At 54.4% G+C, this 25,032-nt stretch overlaps 1 protein-coding gene across 1 annotated transcript; it reads right to left on the reverse strand.

Annotated features, from left to right (window-relative positions):
• Positions 1 to 1,931: 1,931 nt before the first annotated feature.
• On the reverse strand, positions 1,932 to 6,993 carry LOC104554812 (green-sensitive opsin). Its single transcript, XM_062013308.1, has 5 exons — positions 6,633 to 6,993; positions 4,203 to 4,371; positions 2,786 to 2,951; positions 2,266 to 2,505; positions 1,932 to 2,063 (listed from the first exon to the last, which is right to left on the reverse strand). The coding sequence occupies exons 1-5, from the start codon at positions 6,991 to 6,993 to the stop codon at positions 1,932 to 1,934; spliced, it is 1,068 nt and encodes a 355-aa protein (XP_061869292.1).
• Positions 6,994 to 25,032: the final 18,039 nt, after the last annotated feature.

The following is a 25,032-nucleotide window of genomic DNA, read 5'->3' on the forward strand; positions in this document are numbered from 1 at the left end:
GTGCTGGGCAGGGTGAGGGCAGGGCTGGGACTGCAGCAGCTTCAAGATCTTTACCATCTGAAATGACTGAGTGATGCTAAAGCCTCCTGCTAACAGCTGGGCATCCCTCTGGGTGGGTTTTGAGCAGGACAAGTGGGATGAGATGGAGCCTGCACCCTGCAACTGCATCACCCCAGGTTCTCTCCCTTCCCCAGCACAGGGAAGGGCAGGAGGCTTGTGCCTGGCAGTGGGGACACTCAGGGCACTCCTGACTGTCTTTGCCTTAGGAAGGAGATGAGGAAGCTCATTTCTCTGGCTCCAGCTGAGTGCTGCAAAGGTCAGGAGCTGCTGGGGCTGCCTGTGAGGACAGGCTGCAGTGGGCTTTCCCAACCCAAGTGACTGTATGAGAAGGTGGTTTCTACTCTGTCATGTCAAACCATGCTCCTGTGTTGCCCTCTCAGGGGTGAGCCTGTGCCTTCCCACTCTGTTGAGTCGCTTTGGACTAAGAAAAAGAGGAAAGAAATACCTGAGAGGGGGCAGATGTGCTGACCAGGGAGGGTGGCAGAGGGCTCTGTAGCCAATTCACTGACACAGGGAACAGTTTTCCCTGACTCTGCTGATTCCTGGCTCAAAGGGCCCCATGGGGAGGGGAACTTGAGCTCTGCCAAAAGCTCTGTGCTGCAGCTTATTTACAGCTACGTGGGGAGAAGCTGAAATATTAAAGGATAAAGAAGTAGTGGCTGGTGGTGGGCTGGGCAGTGAGGGCTGTGGCTTTGCCTCTAACCCTCTTTGTTGCTCCAGCTACCTGAGCTGTCACCTGGCTGGGGATGGTCCCTTCACTCCCCTCTGAGCTGGGCTGCTCCATCCCACAGGTCACCCCTCCCACAGCTTTTGAGGCAGCTCTGGGCTCGTGTCTCCAGGAGCATTGTGTGTCAACACTGTGTGATACCTGTGTCTTGTCAACACAGCCCCAGGGAAAGGACAAGGACTGAGCACCCGTGTGTTTCACTGTGCTGCTTCTGTTTATTTCTTGGATGTTTAATCCCTACTGGCTGACTGTGGAAGTCCTTGTCCTGCATGGTATTATATATAAAATATGTACAGGCAAGCTCTGGGGTACCAGTCCCACCCCCCCCAAGGTTGTCCATGTGTGTCTGGCTGGTGGAGGCAGAGGGAAACCAGTTTCTCTGCCTTGGAGTGGGGAGAAAGAGGAGAAAGGAAAGGGCTGAGCGAGGTGAAGACTCCAGAGTACGTAAGCAAACGTTTACAGGTTCCAAGACACACAACACACAGTGTTGTCTTGGGGTTATGGGGCTTTGAGCTTGAAGCAGAGCCCATTCCCAGCTCTGCTTTGTCAAGAGTCAGCTGTTGATTCCCAATGGTGGTGGCAGCAGTGGAGGGCACAGCTCTGGGGAGCCCCTGGCACAGGCAGCCAGGACTGCTCCAGCCATGGGCTCCTGCCCCTGAGGTGGCTCCTGCCCCTGGGGTGGCTCTTGCCAGGGTGCTCTCTCAGTGTACTTTGTGCAAATGAGGGGCTGAGTGCTTCTGCCACACTCCCTGGAGCACCAGGGAAAGGAGATGCTGGCAGGGAGGAAAGTGCCACAGCTTGGGGCTTCCCAGGGGCTGCTGCTGTTCTAACATGGTGTGAACAAAGCTGGGGGGCTGCTGGTGCCTGGGGGAGGTACAGACAGTCCCCCAAAGCTGACCAGCTCCTGGGAGCTGAGGGAGGGACCTGAGCTCCCCTGTAAGGGGCTGTGTCAGGGGGGAAGAGCTCAGCTTTGCACCCATGGGCACACAAGTGTCCCAGCACGTGGTGGGGAGCTACTGGAGTAGGTGCACAGCTAAAGTCTGGTGTGGGGAAGGTGTGGGTGCAGAAAGTGGCTGTGAGGGGGGTGTGAGTGTCTGTCTCGGTCCCTGAGCTCAGGGTCACCCCAGTTCAAACTGTCCATGGTCTATGCAGGTGATACTTGGCTGGAGGAGACAGAGGAGACCTCAGTCTTGCTCTGGGACACGGTGGAGGAGACGTCTTCATCCCCAAAGGGGTTCTTGCCACAGCAGATTGTGGTGATCATGCAGTTACGGAACTGAGGAGGGGACACAAGCGGACAAGGATGCTACTGGGGACGTGCTGCAGGACCCAGAGACCCCAACAGCCCCTGAGCTCACTGCTCCCCCCAAGGCTGAGACTCAAGCACGTCTGGGAAAGAGCAAGGAGCCTGCAGGGAGCCCAGATGTGCTGGTAAGCCAAGGGCAGAGGCTCACCCTGCATGGGCTGCAGCATCTCACCTGTTTGTTCATGAGGACGTAGATGATGGGGTTGTAGAGGGAGGAGCTCTTGGAGAAGAAGGCAGGCACTGACATCAGTGTGGCAGTGAAATCTGCTCCCTTGTTGGTGAAGATCCAGAATGCCACCACAGCATAGGGTGTCCAGGCCAGCATGAAGCCCAGCACCATCAGGATCACCATCCGTGTCACCTCCTTCTCAGCCTTCTGGGTCGTGGCTGACTCCTGCTGCTGGGCAGCTGCCTGTGGGAAAGAGGGGGAGGGATGAAGGGCACCCTGAAGCTTTCTGCCCCCAAACTGGCTCCCCTCTCACAGCATCCCAGCATGGTGGGGGTGGGAAGGTGCCCTGCAGGGCTCATCCAGCCCAACTCCTTGCTAAAGCAGGTTCCCCCTCGCTCAGGGGGTTTGGAAACCTCCCAAGGAGGAGCCTCCACACCCTCCCTGGGCAGCCTGGGCCAGGGCTCCCTCACCTCTCCTGCCCAAGCTGCCCACCTTGTCCCTGCTCATCTCTTCCCAACGTTACCTCTCGGACTTTGCAAATGAGGCGCCCGTAGGAGAAGAAAATGACCACGACTGGGATGATGAAGTGGATGACAAACATGTAGAGGACGTAGGACTCGTTGTGGTAGTCGGGGTTGTGAGTGTAGTAGTCAGGGCCACAGGAACACTGCATCCCCTCAGGCATGTATCTGCCAGGGAGAAAGGTTAGGATCTTCACCAGGACTCTCCCTGGGGACAACAGGAGGGGCTCAGCATAGGGACCAAACTCCTGGATGATGGGGGGTGCTCAGAGTGTTTGGGGTGAGTTTCCCCCCCCCACCCAGCCTCACTGGTTTGGGGCCAGTGTGAGCTGTGCCAGCTCAGGCACAGAGCATCAGTTTGTTGTGGCAAACTCAGGTCTCTCCCCCAGGGAATGGGCTCTTTATTTCTATCCTTCCTCTGTGGCTGTGCACTTGCCTGCCTGGAGCCCCCTGCTCTCCCTGTGGGGATGGAGGGATTCTGAGCAGGCACAAGAGCCACCAGCTTGGTGGGTCTAAGCTTTTGAGGGCTTTGTCCACTCTGTTGCAGGGTGTGGAGAGATGCACAGCCTGCCTGTGTCTGCAGAGGCCTGGCTCAAAGACATGCAGCTCTGGTCTGCTTGGGAGCCAAGGACTGTCTGCCTGGGCAGGCATCACAGCTCAAGGCTGGGGAGGGACCATCTGTCTGTGCCACATCACAGGAGGTGGATGGTAAAAGGTGGATGACCCAAAGCCACCTCCTGCACATGCCCAAAGGGCTGGTAAAGGGCTTGCTATGACCCCACAAGGCAGCTCTGCAGTGGAGTGTCAGCAGAGTTGCATCATTAAACAAATCACCTCCACCTCCTCAGGTGCTCCCTATGCCCTGAGTGGCCTTTGGCTGCTGCATTGGTCCCTGCTCAGGGGTGCAGGTGTGTGCAAGAGCCAGACATGGGCTTCAGCTGGAGGACAGTGAGCAGCCACTGATGCCCCAGGTTTTGTTGGGGGACACATGTTGGAGGGGCTGGAATGTGCTGCAATGCTGAGAAAAGGACTAGATGGGCTTGGGGGAGTGGGCAGGAGCCCTGGGAGCAGTGCTGGGGTGGCAGCATGTCAGCAAGGCCAGGTTTGCCTCCCCTCAGCAGCCTTTGCTGCCTGGTCAGCCTGATGCTCCTTACTGCCTGCAGAGAGAAACAGGCCCTTCGTGGCAGGGCTGAGAGGAGGGAGGCTCTAGCTTCTCTGCAGAGAGTAAAGGGAGCACTGGAGCTGAGCCTTTGGTCTGAGGACACTGAGCCAAACAAGGACTGACAGACGGGGTCCAGTTTCTGTTCTGACCTGCCCCGTTTCTCTCTCAGCTGGAGCCCAGAGGGAGTTTCATGTCCTGTCCCATCAGGCTGCTTTCCCAGCGACTGAAAGCTGCCTGCTGGGCATCCTGCAACTCACCTGGACCAGCCAAAGAGCGGTGGGGCAGCACAGGAGAAGGCCATGACCCAGGTAAAAGCGATGCCCATCATGGCGTGGGTGGCAGAGAAGCGAAAGTTCCCCATGGGCTTGCAGACCACGATGTAACGCTCGATGGCCAAGACAACCAGGGACCACAGAGCCACCTGGCCTGTGGGAGACAGGCAGGGAGGGAAAGACAGAGGAGATGTGGTGGTGGTGGTGCTCAGAGCTGCCCTAGGCTTGGTCTCGTGGTTGGAGGGAAGTGAGGAGTCACCAGCAGCCTCCTGCTCAAGAACTGGGAGCTGAGAGGGGTCCCTGTGCCACAGCAGGGTGCTGCTGATGGAACAGGGGGTTCACTCTTGGGTTTGAATTGCACCTGGGTGTGAGGAAGCACAAATTCTGGCCAAGCTGCCAGATGCCTCCAAACCTGTTGATGCTTTTCAATGTGTATTTCACGAGTCTTCTGCCAGTGCTGCAGCAGGGGGAGGTATGGGGGGGTGGGGGGTGGGGGGGTGGGCATGCCTGCACATGTATTTATAAGGGATAATTAAACTTCAGGGGATTGGGAGCATTTAGTCAGTGCTGTAAGCCTGCTAATGCCCCCAGCTGTGATAATCTGCTGATAACTACACCCTGTGCCAGCATTCGCTGGAGACCTGCTGCTCGCACAGCAACTGCTCCCCTGCAAACTTTCCTCCCTGTAAATAGGAGACTCCTTGTTCTTCACTAGATATAAACATTGCAAGAGCAAATCCTGCTGCCCAAAAACCCCTCAGGCTTGACTGATCAGAAACAGTGCCAGACCCATTTGATCTTCTGACCTCAAGCCCCAGCCTGGCCTTGGCTTGGGTCAGGTCATTCAGCTTTGCTTTTGGCCTGGCAAAACAGCCTGGTTTTGACTTTAAATCTTATCAGCATCACTGCAGGAAATTGCCTCACTTAGGAGAGAAAAAATGCAGCCCTTGCAGTGGTTCTGGGTTTCAGTGAGGATTAGTGGCTGTCAGACCCATCCCGAGGTGTGGTGAGGGCTCAGCTGCCTCCATGGGCACAGGGTGCAGAATGAACCTTCCCTGGCTGGCCACGGGGCCTTTCTGCAGGCTGAAGCATCAGCAGCCCTCATGGCCCTGAGAACTTCAGTCAGGTGCCTCCCAAGGGCACCCAGACTGGGTACAACTGGGATGAGCTGAGCAATTCCTGCAAAGCTTGGCCCTGGCTTTTCTAGTTCTGTGCAACCCTCAAGTCCCTTTCTCCTCTGTGTTGCTGCTCTTCTGGTTTTTAAGAGCTGCCACATTGTCCTCTTGCCCCAGGCTGGGAGCCCTCTCCTCCTCTCGAACTCCCCTCCACAGCCATATCCCTTCTGTGGGGTCCCTCTCCCCAGTGATGCCTCTCCCAAGGGATGTCTCTTCCCTCCCCAAACCCTCCTCAGTGCTTCACCTTTTCCCAAGAGAAGGCTTTTGGCAAAGTCTCTTGAACAAGGTTCAGGAACAGGTCCCTGCTGGCCATGCCACTTTGGTGGGAGACCCCTGAGTGCATTGGGCAGCGTGGCCAGGGGAGCTCAGGCTTGACCCTGCAAACATGATCCCTTCCCAGGGCTCCCTTCCCTGCAGCTGCCCTGCTGCTGTGAGATGGGCACTTCTGGGCACTGAGCTCACACTTACACATCTCTGGTGTTCTAGTCCTGTGTTTAAGCACCAGGGGAGCAGTGAGTGCCCTTGTGTGGTGAGCAGTGTCCTGTGCAACGAGCTGCAGCACCACAGTGACAGTCACTGGGTTGTTGAAGCCCCTGAAGCTGCTGCAGCCCCAGCCCTGCCCTCACCCTGCCCAGCCCAGCACTGACCCCTCAGCACCTCAGCTCCATGGCTCTGGGATCCCTCCAGGGCTGGGCACTCCCCCAGCTCCCTGGGCAGCCTGGCACAGGGGCTCACACCCCTCTCAGGGAAACAGTTCTGCCTCAGCTCCAACCTCAGCCTCCCCTGGGCCAACTGCAGCCCATTGCCTCTTGTCCTGTCATTCATGGCTGGGGAGCAGAGCCCGACCCCCAGCTCCCTGCAGCCTCCTGGCAGGGAGTGTCAGAGAGTGCTGCTGGCTGCCCTCAGCCTCCTCTTCTCCAGGCTCAACACCCCCATTCCCTCAGCCCCTCCCCAGCTCCTTGTGCTCCAGCCCCTTCCCCAGCTCTGTGCCCGGCTCTGGCCCCGCTGCAGCCCCTCAGTGTCCCTGTGGCAGTGAGTGAGGGGCCCAGCACTGACACAGCCCTGGAGCTGCAGCCTCCCCAGGGCCCAGCACAGACGTGTGATGCCTTCCTGCAGAGGAGGGATGTTTCATCCCATCATGATGCCAGGGTAGATTTGGACTCCTAAAGCCATAAAGAAGCCAGATCACCCACTGCTAAGCCTGGCCCTTAGGCTCAGCCTCCCACCCTCCTGCCCTTACCTCCCAACGTGGCAAAGAAGCCTTCCACAGCACAGCCAACGGGCCCAAAGACGAAGTAGCCATTCCAGGCAGTGTAGAAGGTGACTGTGAAGCCAAAACAGGCCATGAAGAGATCAGCAACTGCCAGATTCACCAAGATGTAGTTGAGCGGCTGCCGGAGCTTCTTGTGCTTGAAGGTGACCAGGAGGGTGAGGAGGTTGATGGGCAAACCCGTGGAGATGAGGAAGAAGATGTAGCAGCACACCAGGCGGTATTTCCAGGGCTCAGCTAAGTAATACTGAGGGTATTCAAAGGGGCTTCTCACCACCCCTGTCTTGTTGGACATGGGCACGTAAAAATTGATCCCTTCTGTCCCATTCATCCTGCCAAGGCTGGGGCAGCTGCTTGGCTGCGAAGGGCTCTTTGCTTGGCTGTGAAGGGCTCTTTGCTTGGCTGTGAAGGGCTCTTTGCTTGCCTTTGAAGGGCTCTTTTCAAAGATCAAACTCTCTGGTTTCCTAATCAACCCTTCCCTTCGACCTTCCCCCCCCTCCCCCTCCAGTGAAAAACAAAAGGGAGCCCCCCACTCCCACCCTCAACGTGGAGGCAATGCCTGGCTAAAGGGTTCCCCACCCTCAGGCCCCCCAAAGGAGTGAGGAAGGAGGGTAAAGCCCCAGGGGAGGGGAGGCCGTGGCTGCCCCTGCGCTGAGCTGGGGGCTGGCGGAGCCCCCGGGCCAGGGGAGCTTTTATACCCTTGGGTCTCCTGGAGGGAAGGAGGGGGGAGGTTGGATTAGGGGCTCTGCTGACTTTGTATGCCAAGGGCAACGGGATTGAGAGGGGTTGATGGTTTAAGCACCCTCTAAGCAGCCAGTTGGCCCCAAAACCTGCATTAAAGCGTATTAATTGCCATTAAGTGTTTAATGTTGTTTAAGGAGTTGGGGGGAGGAAAGGATGGGGTGAGGAGCCCTTTGGATGAGGGGCAAAGGGAGGAGGAGAGGTGGGGAGCGGCTGCTTTGGGGGGATTGATGGGGAAATGGGTCTGAGCTCGGGTGCACAGCGAGTCATGGCCTCTGGGGTGGCTGCAGGACTCCAGGGGAGTGTTTGGGGACTGGGGAGTGCCCAGCTCTGCCCCACTGACCCTGGGGAGGTTGCTGGGGGATGACTGGGCTGGGTGCTGTGGCTCTGAGCCATTGGCTCAGCTCTGGCTGTTTGGCTGCCCTGTGCTTTGGGTGCCTGGCTCAGTGTGGGTGCTGCCTGGTGTGGATCCGTGTCCCCGTCACAGAGCAAAACCAGGCTCTGCTGACGTAGCTGAGGAGCCCCTCTGCACACACAGCTGGGCAAAAGCAGGGGGAAAGCTGCTTCCCATCCCCAAGGCTGCAGGCTTGGACAGAGCACTGCAGGGGCAGGACCCTTGGCTGTGTTATGCCTTGGATTGTGCACCCTGGTGACACTAGAATGCAAGGGACTGGATCTCCTCTTTCACAGCCTCTCTGGACTGAAGGATATGCATTATTCAGCTGATCCTCCAAGGATCTCTGGCAGGGCAGGAAGGAGTGCATCATCCTTCATGGATGGATGTGGCAGAATCAGCCCTGTGACTCCCTGCCTTCCAGGGAGCTGCTGCTGAGTGTTTCCCACCTGAGCCTCTTCCCTGTCCCAGCAAGTGGGATGCCAAGGTGTGCTGCAGCTTTGGAAGGGTTGCTGGGGCTTAGGGAGGCTCCTTTAGCCACAGCTCTAAAACCAGCCTCACACAGTGACACTGCTTGCACCTGAGAGGCCCCAGGAGAGAAGGCAAAGCCTCAGCAGTGCTGATGTCCTGGATTCCCTCCAGAGAAAGTGCAGGGAGAACAGTCCCAGCCTGGAGTCACCCTTGGAGAGCAAGTGGGATGGAAAGAAGCTCCTCCCAGTCTCTCAGCACTCAGTTTGGGGTGCAGGGTCCCCATCCCAGCACACATGAGACTGTGAAGCGTTTCTCAGCAGGATTGGTGCCAGCTTGGAGCATCAATGCTCCATCCCATCCCATCCAAGCTCTTCCCCCATTCTTTCCTTCTGGGTCATGGGTTCTCCTTCTCCAGGAGAGCAGCCTAAGGCGCCTTAGGGAAGCTCTTCCATTAATCTCTGTCATCTGGTGGCGTTAGTGGCCCTGATCTGTTAATGCCATAAGCTGTTTGCCTCCTGCCCACTGCTGCCCTCTGCCAAGAAAAGGTGGATGGAAAATGTCAATGATGTCTGGATGGATGAATGAGGCCTTGTGCAAGACTGGAGTGTCTTAGAGCGGAAGGCTGAAGGGTGTGGGGGTGATGGATGATGTCCTAAGCACTGCCCTGCTGACCCATCTGCTCCAAGAGCAGCAGAACTAGGACATGGTGAGAGTAAGTGGGTTACAACAGCCTCAGGTGCCCTGGGACAAGGACTCTGCAAGAGTCTTCACCAGAAGGCTGTGCTGCCATTCACCAAGTCTGGCTTGAGAGAGGAACCTCCTGAGGTTCAACAAGCAGAGTGTGGGCACAGGGCCAGGGAGGTTCTGCTCCCCTTCTGCTCTGCCATAGCTGCTGAGGCCTCATCTGGAGTCCTGGGGCCAGCTCTGGGCTCCCCAGCTGCAGAGGGACAGGGAACTGCTGGAGAGAGGCCAGTGCAGGGACACCAAGATGCTGAGGAGATGGAGCATCTTCCTTGTGAGGAAAGGCTGTGGGACCTGGGGCTGTTCAGCCTGGAGAAGAGACTGAGGGGGGAGCTCATGAACATGTACAAGTACCTAAAGGGTGGGTGTCAGGAGGTTGGGGCAGCACTTTGCTCTGTGGTCCCCAGTGCCAGGACAAGGGCTGATGGGCATCAGCTGGAACACAAACAGTGCCCCTGGCACAGGAGGAGAAAGTCCTTTGGTGCTGAGGTGAGGGAGCCCTGGCCCAGGCTGCCCAGGGAGGGTGTGGAGGCTCCTTCTCAGGAGGTTTCCAGCCCCACCTGGACACGTTCCTGTGCCCCCTGAGCCAGGGGAACCTGCTGTAGCAGGGGCTGGGGCTGGATGAGCTCTGCAGGGCCCTTCCAGCCCCCACCATGCTGGGACTGTGTGATTCTGAGGCATGTTGAGAAGCATTTCATTGCATGTTCTAGGAAACCACCAGTCATGGAACTCCCAGTCCTGGTCTTCCATGAGGAGAAGAGTTGCTTGTGGAGAAGTCCCATGACCTTGCTTCTCCAACAGCTTTCCTTGAAGGTATTTCATGCCTCTCCTGGCCAGTGAGGCTTCTGGACCTGCAAAATTTAGGCACATTTGTGCAGAACTAGTTGAACATTAAAGGTGAACCCAGAAGTGCTGCCACACAACTGATGTGCATCTCAATTCCAGCCTGTCCCTCTCAGCTTCCATGGCAGAAAGCAACCCTTGGCAGCTAAAAGCTGACACTATGATGATCCACCTTCAAAAGGCTTAGACCTGGCTTTCAGGGCCAACAGCATCTGACAGCTCTGGTGCTTCCCTGAGGGTTGGTGTGTGAACATGGTTATCTAGTGGGAAAGTTACTTCCCATCTCCCAGAAGGTCATTTTCACCTCCCATCTCTGTGAGGCTTTTCTGCCACATCTGTGTGGTGTCCTGTCTTCTAAAGAGTAAAGAGCTGTACAAATGAGCACAGCTCTGGGGAGAAAAGCTACAATGGCATTTTTAGGTGCTGAGGGAAAGGATCAGCAGGATTTTTGACACTGATACTCTTTTTCTTTCCTTGATCAGTGGAACTTCTCCCCTCTCAGCTAAGGGGAGGCTGCAGATTTGGCTTTATGCATGATACCTCGAAACTTTTCATCCAGAGGGCTACTAACAGCCAGGCCAAGAGGGTTTTCATCTGACTTTCAACTAGATCTGGACCAGGACTGATCTGGGGAGCTGAGTGTGGAGCAGAAAAGCCTGAGTTGCCTCTGTTGTGCTTCCCCACTGGCCTCGTGGACTCAGCTTTCTGCCCCTGTGAGCCGACGCTGACGTTTGGGTCGATCTCCTGAGGCTGGTGGATTTAAAGCTCTCCAGGTCAGTGACAGCCAGAGCTGAAGGCCTCACATAAACCCAGAGTAGGAAAATGACACCAGAGAGGATAGCTGGTTCCTCCAGGACGTGTCCTGAATGCAACCTCAGCTCCCTCTGCGTCTCTGTAGCAGAAATCGAAAGTGATGCCTTTAATTTGGTGTCTCTCAGCAGAGGAACTTTATGAGCTGTCTCCTAAAGAGCCTGCAATTGTTTTCTATGCTGACTCTATGGCAAAGAAAGCAACAGCAACATGCAGGCCCTGTTTAATGTGAGAAGAGAGGTTTGCTTGCTTTGTGCTTGTCCTCAAGGAAAGGGAGCGTTTTCTCCCCTCTCGCAGGGTTTCTCCTTTGTGCTTCGCTCAGCTCTTTCAGATGAGACTGTCTCTTATTCATTGTTTGTCAGCACATTGTGTGATGGAGCTCTCAGTTGCTCTGGGCCCTCATGTCATGTGTAAAGCAAGAAATGATAATGGTAATCGAGTCACTGACTCGCAGGGAGCTGCTGCGGTTGTTCCCCGGGCTCGAGCGACGGGCAGAGCAAAGCACGGGGATGTGCCAGGGGAGGTGGGTTCCCTGGAGCTCTGGCAGCTGTGGGAGCCTTTTGCAGAGCCTCTCCTTGTCCCTGTGCCAGGCTCTTCACTGCTGCTTGAGCAAAGCCACGGCAGCAACTTGCCCAAAGGTGCAGAGCAAGGTGTGGAGACGTGCAAAAGCCAATCAGCCATCTGTGCTTGGATCCTGCTGACGGATTAACGCACGGGACCTTCAACTTGGGCTTTAAGCACCAGTCCTGAGCTTGTGCTTGAGATTTTTGGCTGGTTTTGTAATGTGCTGCCCTGGATGTCCCTTCTGGAGGGGCTCATTCCCCCCCAGCTGCCCTGGGAAGCCCTCGTGTCCCGTATCAGATAGCAGCTCGGCGTGGCCGCTGCGCTGAGCCGCTTACGCTGGGCTTGTGAGCTGCCTTGCCAGGAAAGGGGTTAAAGAAAGATAAAGCTGGAGTGTTCTAGAGACCATATGGAGGGGAAGAAAACCCTTTATCCTGTAATTGGATTCGTTCCCCAGCAGAGGTGAGGCTGAGCGGAGCTGACAGGCCGTGATGGGCCAGGCGCTGCCAGCCGCCCCGTCCAAAGCAGGATGTGTGTGCACAAACCTGTACATCAATCCATTAGGGTGGATCAAATAGATTTAAATGTGTGTCAGGGAGAAGGAGGACACAGATGTATTTACAGTTTGGTTTGGTGGGCCGTTCCTCCCTCAGCAGGGATGAACTGGGCCATGGCTGGTGGCTCTGAGGAGGCCAGAACAAGGATGTGGTACAGGGGGAGGTTCTCTGTCCTGTCCCTTGGGAGCTGCATCCATCCAGAACAAGGATCTGGTACAGGGGGAGGTGCTCTGTCCTGTCCCTTGGGAGCTGCATCCATCCAGAACAAGGATGTGGTACAGGGGCAGGTTCTCTGTCCTGTCCCCTGGGAGCTGCATCCATCCAGAACAAGGATGTGGTACAGGGGCAGGTTCTCTGTCCTGTCCCTTGGGAGCTGCATCCATCCAGAACAAGGATGTGGTACAGGGGGAGGTTCTCTGTCCTATGCCCTTGCCTCTGTCCCCAGAACCAAAGGCACGTGGAAGCCTGACTCCTGCATTGCTTCCAACCCTCAAAAGGGCTTTGGGAAGGAATCCCAGCTGCCATTTTCCAAGTGGTTTCCCTGTCACAGCTGCTTCTCCAGGCTCTTGCCACCAGCACAGCCTCACAGGGGGACAGGGCAGAGGCAGGAGGCAGCTGGGAAGTGGGGAGAGCTTCCCCACTGCCAGCCTCATCTCATGCATGTGGTATCTGGAAGCAAATAGGCTCCTGTCACCCCCTGGGCTTTTCCTCCTGCTGCTGCTCTAGGTAGCATGTCTACAAACACTGTAGGCTTTCCTTGGAGAGCCTGAAAGCCTTTGGGACTGTCATTTCCTTGCCAAGGAGCTGAGCAATCCTGGCTCAGCTGTGAACCTGCACCAACTCCACGTGGTGCTGTCAACACTTCCAAGGAAGTGATAAAGCAGGGCTGGAGCAGAGGAGGCAGCTCTGCAAGACAGTCTCACTGGCCACACAGCACCACAGGCTGAGCAGCCAGCACAGCCCAGCAGATCCAAACACCACAGCCACATTGCTCTCTGTGTCAGCAGCTGTGCAAGGGAGGAAGCCATCCTCTGCTGAGGGACATGGCCAGTGCAAGGGGGACGATGCTGTCTGCTCCTGTGACATCTTCCTGATGGACCCTCCCAAGTAATGAGTGACAGGACAAGAGGCAATGGGCTGCAGCTGCCCCAGGGGAGGTTGAGGTTGGAGCTGAGGCAGAACTGTTTCCCTGAGAGGGGTGTGAGCCCCTGTGCCAGGCTGCCCAGGGAGCTGGGGGAGTGCCCAGCCCTGGAGGGACCCCAAAGGCGTGGAGCTGAGGTGCTGAGGGCTGTGGGTCAGTGCTGGGCTGGGCAGGGTGAGGGCAGGGCTGGGACTGCAACAGCTTCAGGGGCTTCAACAACCCAAATGATCCTGTGGGCCAGGTAGGTGTTAGGCAGGAGCTAGCAGTGAGAGCTGGGAGTCAGGGTTATACATCCAGCTCTTCTCTCCAAACTCTGCTTTGCCCAACTAGTGGCAAGTCCTTAAGTGCAAAGTCAGAGAAGCAAAAGAAAGACTTGGATTTCATTCCAAGAGCACAGCAACACCTTGGTTCTGTGGTATCCAGCCAGCATGGGCTGGCTCTGAGGAATGGCTGAGCAGTCAGAAAAGGGGGGTCAGGCAAATAGAAATAATCCAGCTCTTTTATTTTTAACCTGTAAATCTCCTCTGAAGTTGGACCCTGTGATTCCTGAGGCCTTATTGTGGATGCCTGTAGCCCTCTGCAGTGATGCTTTGTGTGTGCTGTTTCATTTTGTCATAACTGGGTCAATTTCCCTTCTTTCATTTCCAGTGCAGAGCCTTTGCTTTTCTCTGTGGAAGCCTGGACACTGCTGTGAAGTGGCCAAGCTGGGTTATCATCTTTTGGGAAACACTACAGAGGAAATATGGGGTTTGCTGCTTGTTTTCTGCTTTCCAGCAGTGCTGATCCCTGGCTGGGCTGGTTCCTTGCTCCAGTGTCCAACATCAACAGCCAACATTGTCTCCAGTTCCTAGAAAAGCCACAGCCTGGTGGCTTTGGGTGTCTCAGGAAGAATCCCTCAGCTCAGTGCCCTCACTCAGCAAGGTGAAGAGCCCCATCCCCTGCCTTCTGCCCCCTTTTGTGTTCCCTTGTTGGCAGGTGGGTGTCCTCCACTACAATTCATTTTTGTCCTTTCCTTGCTGCCCCTGCTTTAAAGCCTTCTAGGGATTTGCTCCAGACCAAATGTGTTCCTTCTCTCCCTTTGCCCTTCATCCTGTAATTGGATTCATTTCCTCCATCCAGCCCACCCCGAGCTTCTCCCCATCCCTTTATGTAACTGGCTCTGGGCTCTGCTGCCTGGGGCTTGATCTGCAGCCACTGAAACCAGTCAAGGGGTTTGCACCTTGAATCCCACATTGGTGCCATGACTCTCTTTCTTTCACAGTTCCTGCTCCTTTCGTGTTTGCAGCCTCTTGTTCCTTTTTCTCTTGCTCCCTTCCAGCCTCAAGTGCAGCGGTTCCATCTCTGCCTGAGCCCTCTTGAGTGTGTGGCCCTGCCCAGGAGGTGACTGCAACAGCCCTGCACAGCTGAGCAAAGCAATGACAGGGTTGTCTGGATAAGAAAAGATTGGGTTTTCACTCCTTTCATGAATATTTGTTTGCCTTAATTCCCAACCTCTGCTGTTGAGCCTCTGTGGTTGTGAGGGGCTTTTGCTGGGGTTGTTTGTCACCCGAGCTAAACAGCCACGGACCAAACAGATCCTGTGAGTCCTGTGCTGAGATCAGGACAGGCCCAAATGTCTCTGAAGATCTTTCTGCTGCCATCAGAGTTTCCCATTTGGTTTTCCTGGCCCCATGTCCCAGCTGGGGTGGATGTGCCCCTGTTTTGCCCATCACCCATGAGCAAGCACTCAGCACTGAGCTCAGGCACTTGCCCTGTGCACTGTCTCTTTTTTACCCTCGAGGCATCTGACCCTGTTTCCTTGTTGCCTCGTGGAATGAATTGGTGCTTTGAAAGCCTGAAATGAGATCAAGCAGCAGCAAACTCTTTTCCCTTGTTGCAGATAAACTGCTATTAACTGCTGAGGGCTTGTGGAATGAGAAGGGCGACTCTCTATTGAAAGTGCTAATAAATCCTGGGCATCCAGCATACTCCAGGCCAGTGTATCAGGAAATCTCTTGGGAGCTGGCAGCTTTGAGCACAGCAATGTCTTTTCATGCTACAGTTCTCTCATGGACAGATAATCTCCATGGACAACAACCACAAATGCTGGTGGCTGGATCCTGCCTGCTCTTGTCTCCCTTTTCCTTACCCGTGAGCTGCAGCTGCTGTGGTGACCACAGGACTGAGCTCTGCATCCAGTGTGTGAGTGAGAATATCATACATCATCCTCCTGCTAATTTGACAGCATGAGCAGCCCCACAAAGCTGCCATTTAATGCACTTCTCAGTGCTGCAGCAGCTCGTCTTGCCGTGTTAACCTGATGTATTGTTGTTTGATGTGGGAAACAGCAGGGGGGGTAAAAAGAGGTAATAAAGAAATAAAAGGTCAGTGGGTGCCTGGTGTGTGTAAAGGCAAAATTGCTCTTTCATCAAATCTAATAACCATTCCCTGTGAGTGGGGCAGGGAGCTCCTTCTCTGAAACACTGAGTGATTTCCCTGCCTCGGTGCCTCAGCCCAGGACTGGGGTTGTCAGAGGCAGGCAGGGTCTCTCCTCACCAGCCACAGCACTTCAGGTCCTCCCTGTGCCTGCAGCATCCCAGGAGGGAGAACAGCCAGCCCCAGCCCCTCACTGGGCATGAAACTGCATTTTCCTGCCATCCCTCAAAATCTCCCTGAGCCTTCAAGTGAAAAGCCAGTGGTTTGGATTTGAAAACCAAACTGGAAACAGATGAGATGCATCCTGTCTTGTTTTCTCACCTCCTCTCCTTTCTCTCTTCACTCGTTCCAGATCAGGGAGAGAATGGCAAAGGAGTGACCAAAAATGAAGAAAACCAAAGCAAGGAAACATTTTGCTCTTGTTTATTCCTTTCCCCTCAAGTTTAAGAGACCAGAAAGTTCTGAGCAGCACAGAAATCTGAGCTCTTAAAAAAGGGGCTTTAGTTTAATTCCAATGGGAAATGATTGTTTGGGGCAGGACAGTCTGGCCAGTGCTTGTCTCCTCCACCACTGCTAAAGAAGCTAAATCCATCCAGGAATACACAGTTTTATACAGAGTCACAGCATCCCAAGGGCTGGAAGGGAGCTCCAAAGCTCATCCAGTGCAACCCCCCTGCCACAGCAGCAGCACCCAGAGCAGGGCACATAGGGACTCATCCAGCTGGGGTTGGGATGTCCCCAGAGAAGGAGCCTCCACAGCCCCTCTGGGCAGCCCCTGCCAGTGCTCCCTCACCTCAACAGGGAACAAATTCCTCCTGCTGTGTCTCTGGAACCTCTTCTGTTGCAGCTTGTGCCCGTTGCCCCTTGTCCTGTCACTGGCCATCCCTGAGCACAGCCTGGCTCCAGCCTCCTCACACCCACCCTTTTTTCCTCTTTCTTTTGTCCTTCTATTGAGAAACTGAGGCAGCAGGCAGCACTTCCAGGTGTCTTGGATTTTGGAGTGTCCACTTAGGTCGCTCAGGTCTGGTTTCCAGAGAGCTTTTGGCATGATGGGGTTTTGGCAGCACTCACTTCTCAGGCTTCAGGTGCCTGTGGGAAGCTCTTGCAGGCGCATCACAGACCAGGAGGAGCCTGGTGAGTTGCTGAGGACGTAGATCACCACCATCCTGCTGGAGCTGGGTGTGGTAGAAAGGTCCTGCTCTGTCTAGAGTGTCTTGGAGATGTCAGGGCAGAAGAGCTGAAGAGCTTTGTAATCCCATGTAATGAATGCTAGAACAAGAGGAAGCTAGCTCAGATTGTCCCAGGGGAGGCTGAGGCTGGAGCTGAGGCAGAACTGTTTCCCTGAGAGGGGTGTGAGCCCCTGTGCCAGGCTGCCCAGGGAGCTGGGGCAGTGCCCAGCCCTGGAGGGATCCCAAAGGCGTGGGGCTGAGGTGCTGAGGGCTGTGGGTCAGTGCTGGGCTGGGCAGGGTGAGGGCAGGGCTGGGACTGCAGCAGCTTCAGGGGCCTCAACAACCAAAACCATGCTGTGATTCTGTGATAGTGTTTGCAGGTAAAACTGAGACAACTGCCTCTGAGTGGGATGCTCCCTACCCTGTGCTGCACATCCAGACCTTCACCTCCATCCCCACAGCTCACTGCCATCAGCAAGAGGAGCCTCAGCTCTCCCTCTGGCTGGAGGAACCCGGCAGAGTGGGAGGAGGCAGAAACAACACGAGACAAACTCCCCATTCATCTAAGAGATCATTATTTACTGCTTGAATCAGGAGGATGAAGTGTTTTGGGGGAGTCAGAAGGAGTTAAATCCTTGCTATTGATTCTCACCCAGCCAGGCTGCGTGGCCGTGAGTTACACCAGCGAGCAGCGGTGGGCACCAGGCAAACGTGGGGATGATGAGGGGAGGAGGAGGAGGAAATCTGTGCCCTTCAAATATTTATGCTGCAAATTAACATGTGTTTTAAGCCTGTGATTCTTCAAATATTTATCTAGCATTAATACTTTGAAAGCTGCATTGAGATGTGCCACCCGTGCCTTGTCCCTGCTCCTCTTCAGCAGCTCCTGTTCGAGCTGTGCTGCAGCCACGCAGAGGCAGCAGCTGCAGGATGGTGCCTGGGCTGGGAGAAAAGAGCTTTATCCTCCTTCCTCCTAGAGCAAGGGGAGCCTGAACTCCTCACCCACATCAGCCTCAGCTGGCTGAGTGCAGATGTCCAGTTCCACAGAGCACGTGTCAGGTTTTTGACCCATCTGACTCCAAGGAAAAGGAACAGAAGGGGAGCAGGAGGAGACAGATAATCCCATGAGTGGCAGGATATGGAAGTGGGGCTGGGGGATCATATGTTTTTCCACATGTGATGGCTGCTGTGGTTCTGGGAGGGCTGAGAAACCAAAGCAGACGTGCACAAAGCCCTGTCCTGCCTTCTCATATGTGCCAGCCTGGATATGGGTAAGAGAAGGTGATTTGGCCCACTGTGGCTGTCAGGGTTAGTGCTACAGCTCTGACCCTCACCCCAAAACTGGGACCTTTGCTGGGGGACACCCCAATGCCTGAGCAAACCCCAGGCAGAGCAGCAGGGTGGGATTCCAGTCCTCACTTTGCCCACAGGCTCTCCATCCACTGCGTTAGCCTAGAGCTGAAATTCAGCTTCAGACTCACATTGGCTTCCATCTCCTGGTTTTTATGCAACCCACTTGCCAAAACACCATGAGCACAGAGTGACTTGGAGGGAAAAGGACATGGAGACAAATGCTCAGTGTTGCTGGCACAGGTTGCTCATTTTCCCCTGCTTCCTTGCCATTGCAATTGATACATGGCTTAATGGCCTTTCCTACCACTGCCAGTTCCCTGTGACAATTACTCCTAATTATGGCAAACATGGAGCTTAGGTAAGAGCAGAACTGTCAGCCACACCATTTTCTACATCCTCATTTTTGTTCAGCTTCTAACCTCAGCTGCAGTTTGGCTCCATAAAAAGCAGGAGAGTTAGAGGGAGCCTGCAGATTGCAAATGGCTCTAAGGGGCTGCAGCAGGGCAGCTTGGTTTGTGCCACTGACAGGAGGGACATTTCCAGCTGTGAGCTTGACTTTCATTTCTTCTCCTTTTGCATTGTAATGGGGATGTGCCAAAAGCTGCTTTTATACACTGGGGAAATGTAGAGCAAAAAGGTGCCTGTTGCTCTCACCTACTCTGGTGTTTCCACTGAAGAAGCCTTGGAGTCAAGTCATAGAATCACAAGGGCTGGAGGGGACCTGCAGGGCTCATCCAGTGCAACCCCCCTGCCAGAGCAGCACCACCTAGAGCAGGGCACACAGGGACTCATCCAGCTGGGTTTGAATGTCTCCAGAGACTTCACAGCCCCTCTGGGCAGCCTGTTCCTTTTTGAGAGCTCTTGCATCACTAGGAGCTAAACCTGGAGCCAGCATCCAGCTAACACTGACAGGATTCATCTCCATCTTCCCTTTCTTATTCTGAAGTTTGTCCTTTGCCACTGCAGATGGATGGGAAACCTGCCAGCCAGCCCCAGCTTTTGAGGTAAGGGGAGGCCAAGGCATGGGAAAGTTTGTAGTGCTTTGGAAAAGTGACCTTTCTTGGTAATTAATTTGTCACTTCCCAACAGCATCTGCTGACTCAGCAGCTGCATCCATCCTGGAAAAGGGAATGAGAACCAAGTGTCAAATGGGCTTTGTGCAAGTTCTTGAGCAAAGAGAGGAGAAAATGCAATAACCTGTGGAGGAATCATAGGATCACAGAATCACAGCATGGTGGGGGTTGGGAGAGCTCATCCAGCCCAACCCCCTGCCAAAGCAGCTCCCACCTCACTCAGGGGGCACAGGAATGTGTCCAGGTGGGGTTGGAAACCTCCTGAGAAGGAGCCTCCACACCCTCCCTGGGCAGCCTGGGCCAGGGTTTTGCTTCCCACCAGCCAGGCAGGATTGCTGCTGCACACTCCTGCTCTTAACACCCTCTAAAGCCATTTGCAATTGCTTCCCCAACTCATTTCTCCCTCTTTCATCTCATCCAGTTGCTCCCAGTTTTCCTTGTACATAGTCTGGGATGTTTCTGGCCTGATCCCAAATCCTCCAGTGTCAGCAGCAGCCTGATGGTCTTGGGAGAGCACAGATGAGATCTTACACGAGCCACTTGCTCTCTCTGCACCTCATTTGTCTGGAGAGAGATGTCAGTGCAGAAGTTTTTGTCCCTGAGGAGGATCAGTGTGTCCAGGACCAAGAGATGCTCAATTAGGATGGTAACAGGAGCCTCACATGAAGACTCAAAGTGGACAGACAAATCCCCAGACTGCTTTGATACCTTCCCTGCTTGTCTGTTCAGTTTGTAAAGCTTGTTGGTGATAGATTTAGCATGGGTGGGTTTATTTGTTATTTGCCTATTTAGCCCTACATCCTGCCAGGGGATTTATTACCTTAAATCTATGCTTTTTGTAATGCTGCTGGGTCAAACTCCATTCTGCTTTCTGCTTATCTTGTGGCAATGTTGTTGTTGGTGTTGGGATTTGCCACCACTGCAGTAAAAAGATGATTAAGGTACAGGGATCATTGTAGTGGTGTGAGTATCCCAGTGGTAATGCCTTGTGCTGGAGGCTGCATAAGCTGGGAGAGAGGAATTTCTCCATCTTAGAAATGGGGAAAGAGGCAGAAAGGGGATCTCTGTCTCAGTGGGACCCAGGAGAAGCATAGAATCATAGAAGGTTGGGGTTGGAAGGGACCTGCAGAGCTCATCCAGCCCAACCCCCTGCAGAAGCAGCTCCCACCTAGATCAGGTCACACAGCAACGTGTCCAGGTGGGTTTTGAAGCCCTCCAAGGAAAGAGCCTCCACAGCCTCCCTTCTTGGAGGTCTTCAAGACATCCAGCTTCAAGAACAGCTGCCAGCCTGCAGACAGAAGCCTGGGGAGGGAGGAAAGAGGATCTTCCTGGAAAAGACAAACTAATGCAGGTAACAATGTTTCCTGCTGGCAAAGCCTCTTCCCTTGGGCTGGGGAGCTGTTTGCAGCAGTGCTGCAGGTGTGGGCACCCTGCAGGTACAGGATTGTGGGGCTGTGCCTGTATCAAGGGGGGAGGCAGGAGGAGCATCCAGGAGTGAAGTGGGGCAGCAGGAGCTCTGCTCCTCATAGCCAGGCAAGTGCTTGGGCTCTGCTCCCATTTGCAAGCTGGGGAAGGGGCTGGAGCACAAGGGGGCTGGGGAGGGGCTGAGGGAATGGGGGTGTTGAGCCTGGAGAAGAGGAGGCTGAGGGCAGCCAGCAGCACTCTCTGACACTCCCTGACAGGAGGCTGCAGGGAGCTGGGGGTCTGGCTCTGCTCCCCAGCAATGAATGACAGGACAAGAGGCAATGGGCTGCAGTTGGCCCAGGGGAGGTTGAGGTTGGAGCTGAGGCAGAACTGTTTCCCTGAGAGGGGTGTGAGCCCCTGTGCCAGGCTGCCCAGGGAGCTGGGGGAGTGCCCAGCCCTGGAGGGATCCCAAAGGTGTGGAGCTGAGGTGCTGAGGGCTGTGGGTCAGTGCTGGGCTGGGCAGGGTGAGGGGATGGGTTGGATTCCATGAGCTTAAAGGACTTTTCCAACCCAACTGACTCAGTGATCCTGAGCTCAGTGGGTTGGGCACTTCATGGGTGCTCAGGCAGGTGCTTGGTGTCACCAGCACCGTGTTGGCTTCATCAGAGAGAGCTCTGCCAAGAGAGAGGAAACAAAATCAATGCTTAAACAAGGGGAAAGGTGCTTTCTGCTTATCCCCTCTCGCAGTGAATTGATTACAGCAGCTCCTGCCTCCCTCCTTGCCAGCAGCACCCAGCAGCCAGCACAGTGTGCTGCAGAGGCACAGGGAGCCCTGGGTGCCCTCTGAGCTCCCGGAGCTGCTTTGAACAGGCAGACAATGAGTGTCACACAGTAGCTGTTGACTGTAATGATGAGGGGTTTTGTTTGGAAGACAGATGGGTAGATAAATGTAGCAGTGTGCTCACAGCAGTACCACGTGGATGTGCACCCTTCCTGCCCCCAGACTGGCACTTCACCCTGTTTGATGCAGGTCCAAGCAGAGCTGGGTAACGCTGCACCACAGGGCTTGTGCTGATGCTGAACTCGGGATCCTCCTGCTTTATGTTTTCTCTTTGTAGCTGGGAAGCAAATTCACTACCAACAAAGTAGAGATCTGCCTGAAGAGGCAAGGAGCTGGAGCTCTCAGGGCTGAAGGACATGTCCTGCTTACAGAGTAAGGAAGGGACATCCAGGAGTGACAGCCCTCAGCTGGAGTAATGGGGGGTGATGTTTCTCCAGGGGATGAGGGAGTGAATCAATTCACAGAGGGATGGTCAATAAGAGATGAAGGAGGTGACTGGGTGTGTTTATTTGTGTATGGCACTACTTCATTGCAGGGGTAGAATAAATGAAAAGGCACCAAAGATTGATGCTGCTGAGATAAGTGTTATCAGTACAGATGCACAGCAACACCTCCTGTTCTGAGGGGAGAGCCTGAGAAATGCTCTTCTGATCACTGCAGCAAACTGTATGGGTCACCCAAGGTGATGCCCTGGGATAGATGATTGACCCAGTGTGAGTGGGAAGGGAGAGGTGGCATTGGTGCTGCCCTAAGCAATGCAGAGAGGAGAGAGGGGAGGGAGAAGAGAGAGGAGAAAGGGGAGAGAGAGAGAGGAGAGAGGACAGAGGGAAGAGAGGGGAGAGGGGAGAGAGGAGAAAGGGGAGAGGAGAGAGAGAGGAGAGAGGAGAGAGGGGAGAGGAGAGAGGGGAGAGAGGAGAGGAGAGGAGAGGAGAGGAGAGGAGAGGAGAGGAGAGGAGAGGAGAGGAGAGGAGAGGAGAGGAGAGGAGAGGAGAGGAGAGGAGAGGAGAGGAGAGGAGAGGAGAGGAGAGGAGAGGAGAGGGGCTACATCCACCTCAGAGGGATGTGACTGGCAAGTGCTATGGGAAGGGAATATTTATTAACTTCCACTGGCCTTTGGTTCAATACTCTCTGATATTTATGGGCAATCTAATTTAGGGGTCAAATTTGACCTAACAACGTCTTTTCAATAACGTCCAAAGCAAGAGGTTGCTGAAACTAATTAAGGCTCAGGCTCCAGTCAGGGGCAGCAGTCCAGCTCTGGGACTGGGCTTCATTAAATTTGCCCAGGGAGAATAGTTTAATATTTAAAGAGACCATTTAATGTTTATGTAAAGTCTTCTCCTGACGTGAAGCTGCTGATAAATCACTTCAGAAGGCAGTTTTTAAAGCCCTTTATGCAAGGCTCTTGTGGAACCAGGCTGGCAAATGCCCTTCCCAGCTCTCTTGGATTCAATGAGGCTTATGAAAAGATTCAGTCCATCAAGGGAAGGTTTGCAGGGGTGAGGAAGAGGAAAACAGAATGGAACAAAACAGCTGCCTTTGGGTTTCTCTCTCTTCCTGCATCACTCTGTCTCCCTCGCTGTCAGTGGGATTGATGGGAGCCTCTTGCTCTTGATGTGTGTGGGTCTCAAGGCAGCAGAGCTGCAGGGCTAAAGCTTGCAGAACAGAGGGAGTTTTTAACAGTACTGAAGGGTTGGGCTCCAAGTCTCTGGAGATACTGCTCAAGAACAAATCTGTTTACAGGAGGTAAAAAAAAGGGGGTTGAGAGGAGACCTGTCAGTCAAAGCACTTCTGTTCTCAGCTCAGGAGCAACTGGAAGAGTAAATACACCTCTAGTTAGCTGGTGGATAAATGAGATGGCAGCTGATCAGAAGCCAAAGGGATTTCTTGTCGAATGGCCCTCTCCACTATCAGCCTGGTGTCTTCTTTCCTGTCTCATTCAGCCTCTCACCATGGTCTCGAAGAAGGTGGTGCCCAGTTTGCTCTTGGTGGTGTCCAGAGTGGCTGGGCAGACTGAGGGCTTCCTGCCCCTTTGCACCCAGAGCAACTTCCAAACCACACAGGTAACCCCTGAGAAATGTCCTGCAGGGGCTGGAGCCCCTGAATAAGCCAGCAAAGGTGTTTCTTCCCCCCTCATCCTTCAGTGCCACCCTCACTCCCATCAGCTGCCTCTGTTTCAAGCAGGAGATAGTGTGATACTGGCAGTCCCTCATCCCAGAGTTGGGGGCCATGGGAGAGGGCAGAGACAGCTTTAAAGGTGCAAGACTAGGAAGGAAGAACCTGAACCCCTTTACAGAAGACCTAAAAGAGCTGTGTGTGTCCTCACCTGCAGCTGCTGAGTCTCATTTTCCTTCCCCCCATGCCAGTGGCTGTGATTTTTATAGAGAAGCTGCAGCTTCCCATCACCATCCTGATGGGTCTTTTTGTTGTAACAAATAATTAACCATCCTCCAGATGGTTGTCACCTCTGGGACGTGCAGAGAGGAGAATGTTGTTCTGCTTTTGATGTGAAACTCATACTGTTGAAAGGTGGCAGGCAGGCAGCCTCAGAGGCTGCAGCTATTCCAACACAGCCAGAGTCAGCTTCCCCCTCACTGCACAACCCATTGATACTGGGGAGAGATCTTGTTTCCAACAGCCAGCCACTTGCTGGGGAGCAATTGGCTTTTTGTGGGGAGTACACTCAGCCTTCAGCCTCCTTGAGGAAGATGATGGGGATGCTCACAACCATCCCCAGATGGATTGTTCATACATCACAAGCCTTGTAGCCCTGGGCCTGTTGGTGATGGGGGGGGGGGTCTTCTAGAGAGACATGTGTGAAATCAGGCTTTCCAAAGCTGCTTCTCCTCCTCTGACCACATGTTCCAGCCAAAGCAAGTGCCCAGCAAGCAGGCACTTTGACACTGAGCACAGCCCTTGCTGCATTTCACTGTCGTGTCTGTCATAGCTCAAAGCAACTTTGGCTTTTCTATATGGGCTGGGAAGAAAAGGAGAGTCCCAAAGCCAAGTTTAGCCCCATAAATGGGGAAGGACTGACATTACAGGTCTGCAAGAAAGGCTGGCAAACAGGTAATGTCTGCACAGAGCTCTCCCTTTGCAATGAGACTGGTCAGGCTTTTATTCAACTTCATTGCTACTGCTACAGAACAGAATCAGGGTCAGGCCTCTGGAATAGCTCTGTAAGGACCAACACTGGGCTACCACATCCTGATGACAGAATCCCTGAATGAGGGGGCTGGAAGGGCCCTGCAGAGCTCATCCAGCCCCTGCTACAGCAGGTTCCCCTGGCTCAGGGGCACAGGAACGTGTCCAGGTGGGGTTGGAAACCTCCTGAGCAGGAGCCTCCACACCCTCCCTGGGCAGCCTGGGCCAGGGCTCCCTCACCTCAAGGACTTTCTCCTCCTGTGCCAGTGGCACTGTTTGTGTCCCAGCTGATGCCCATCAGCCCTTTAGGCACTTGTGAGTGTTGATGAGCTCCCCCCTCAGCCTTCTCTTCTCCACACTGAACAGCCCCAGGTCCCACAGCCTTTCCTCAGCAGGAAGATGTTCCAGCCCCCTCAGCATCTTGGTAGCCCCTTGTTTCCTACCAGCCCTGTCAGGCAACTGGGCAAGGTTGCATCAGAGCAAGGTTTTACCTCCACATTATAACATGTCCTGGACATTCAGCAGCTTGGTCACCTCTCAGGCCCATCTGGCTTCTCCCTTAGGAAGATGGCAACAACAGGAGGTCTGTCTTTGCCACTCAGTGAACAGCAGCCAACTGCAAGGCAGGAATTTGCATCTCTGGGTTTAACTTGTGACTTTTTCATCCAGCTCCTGATGAGCTGCTGGCTGTCACCTCTGATCTCACAGTCTT

The sequence above is a fragment of the Colius striatus genome, chromosome 22, assembly GCF_028858725.1.
Source record: "Colius striatus isolate bColStr4 chromosome 22, bColStr4.1.hap1, whole genome shotgun sequence".
NCBI classification, from domain to species: Eukaryota; Metazoa; Chordata; class Aves; order Coliiformes; family Coliidae; genus Colius; species Colius striatus.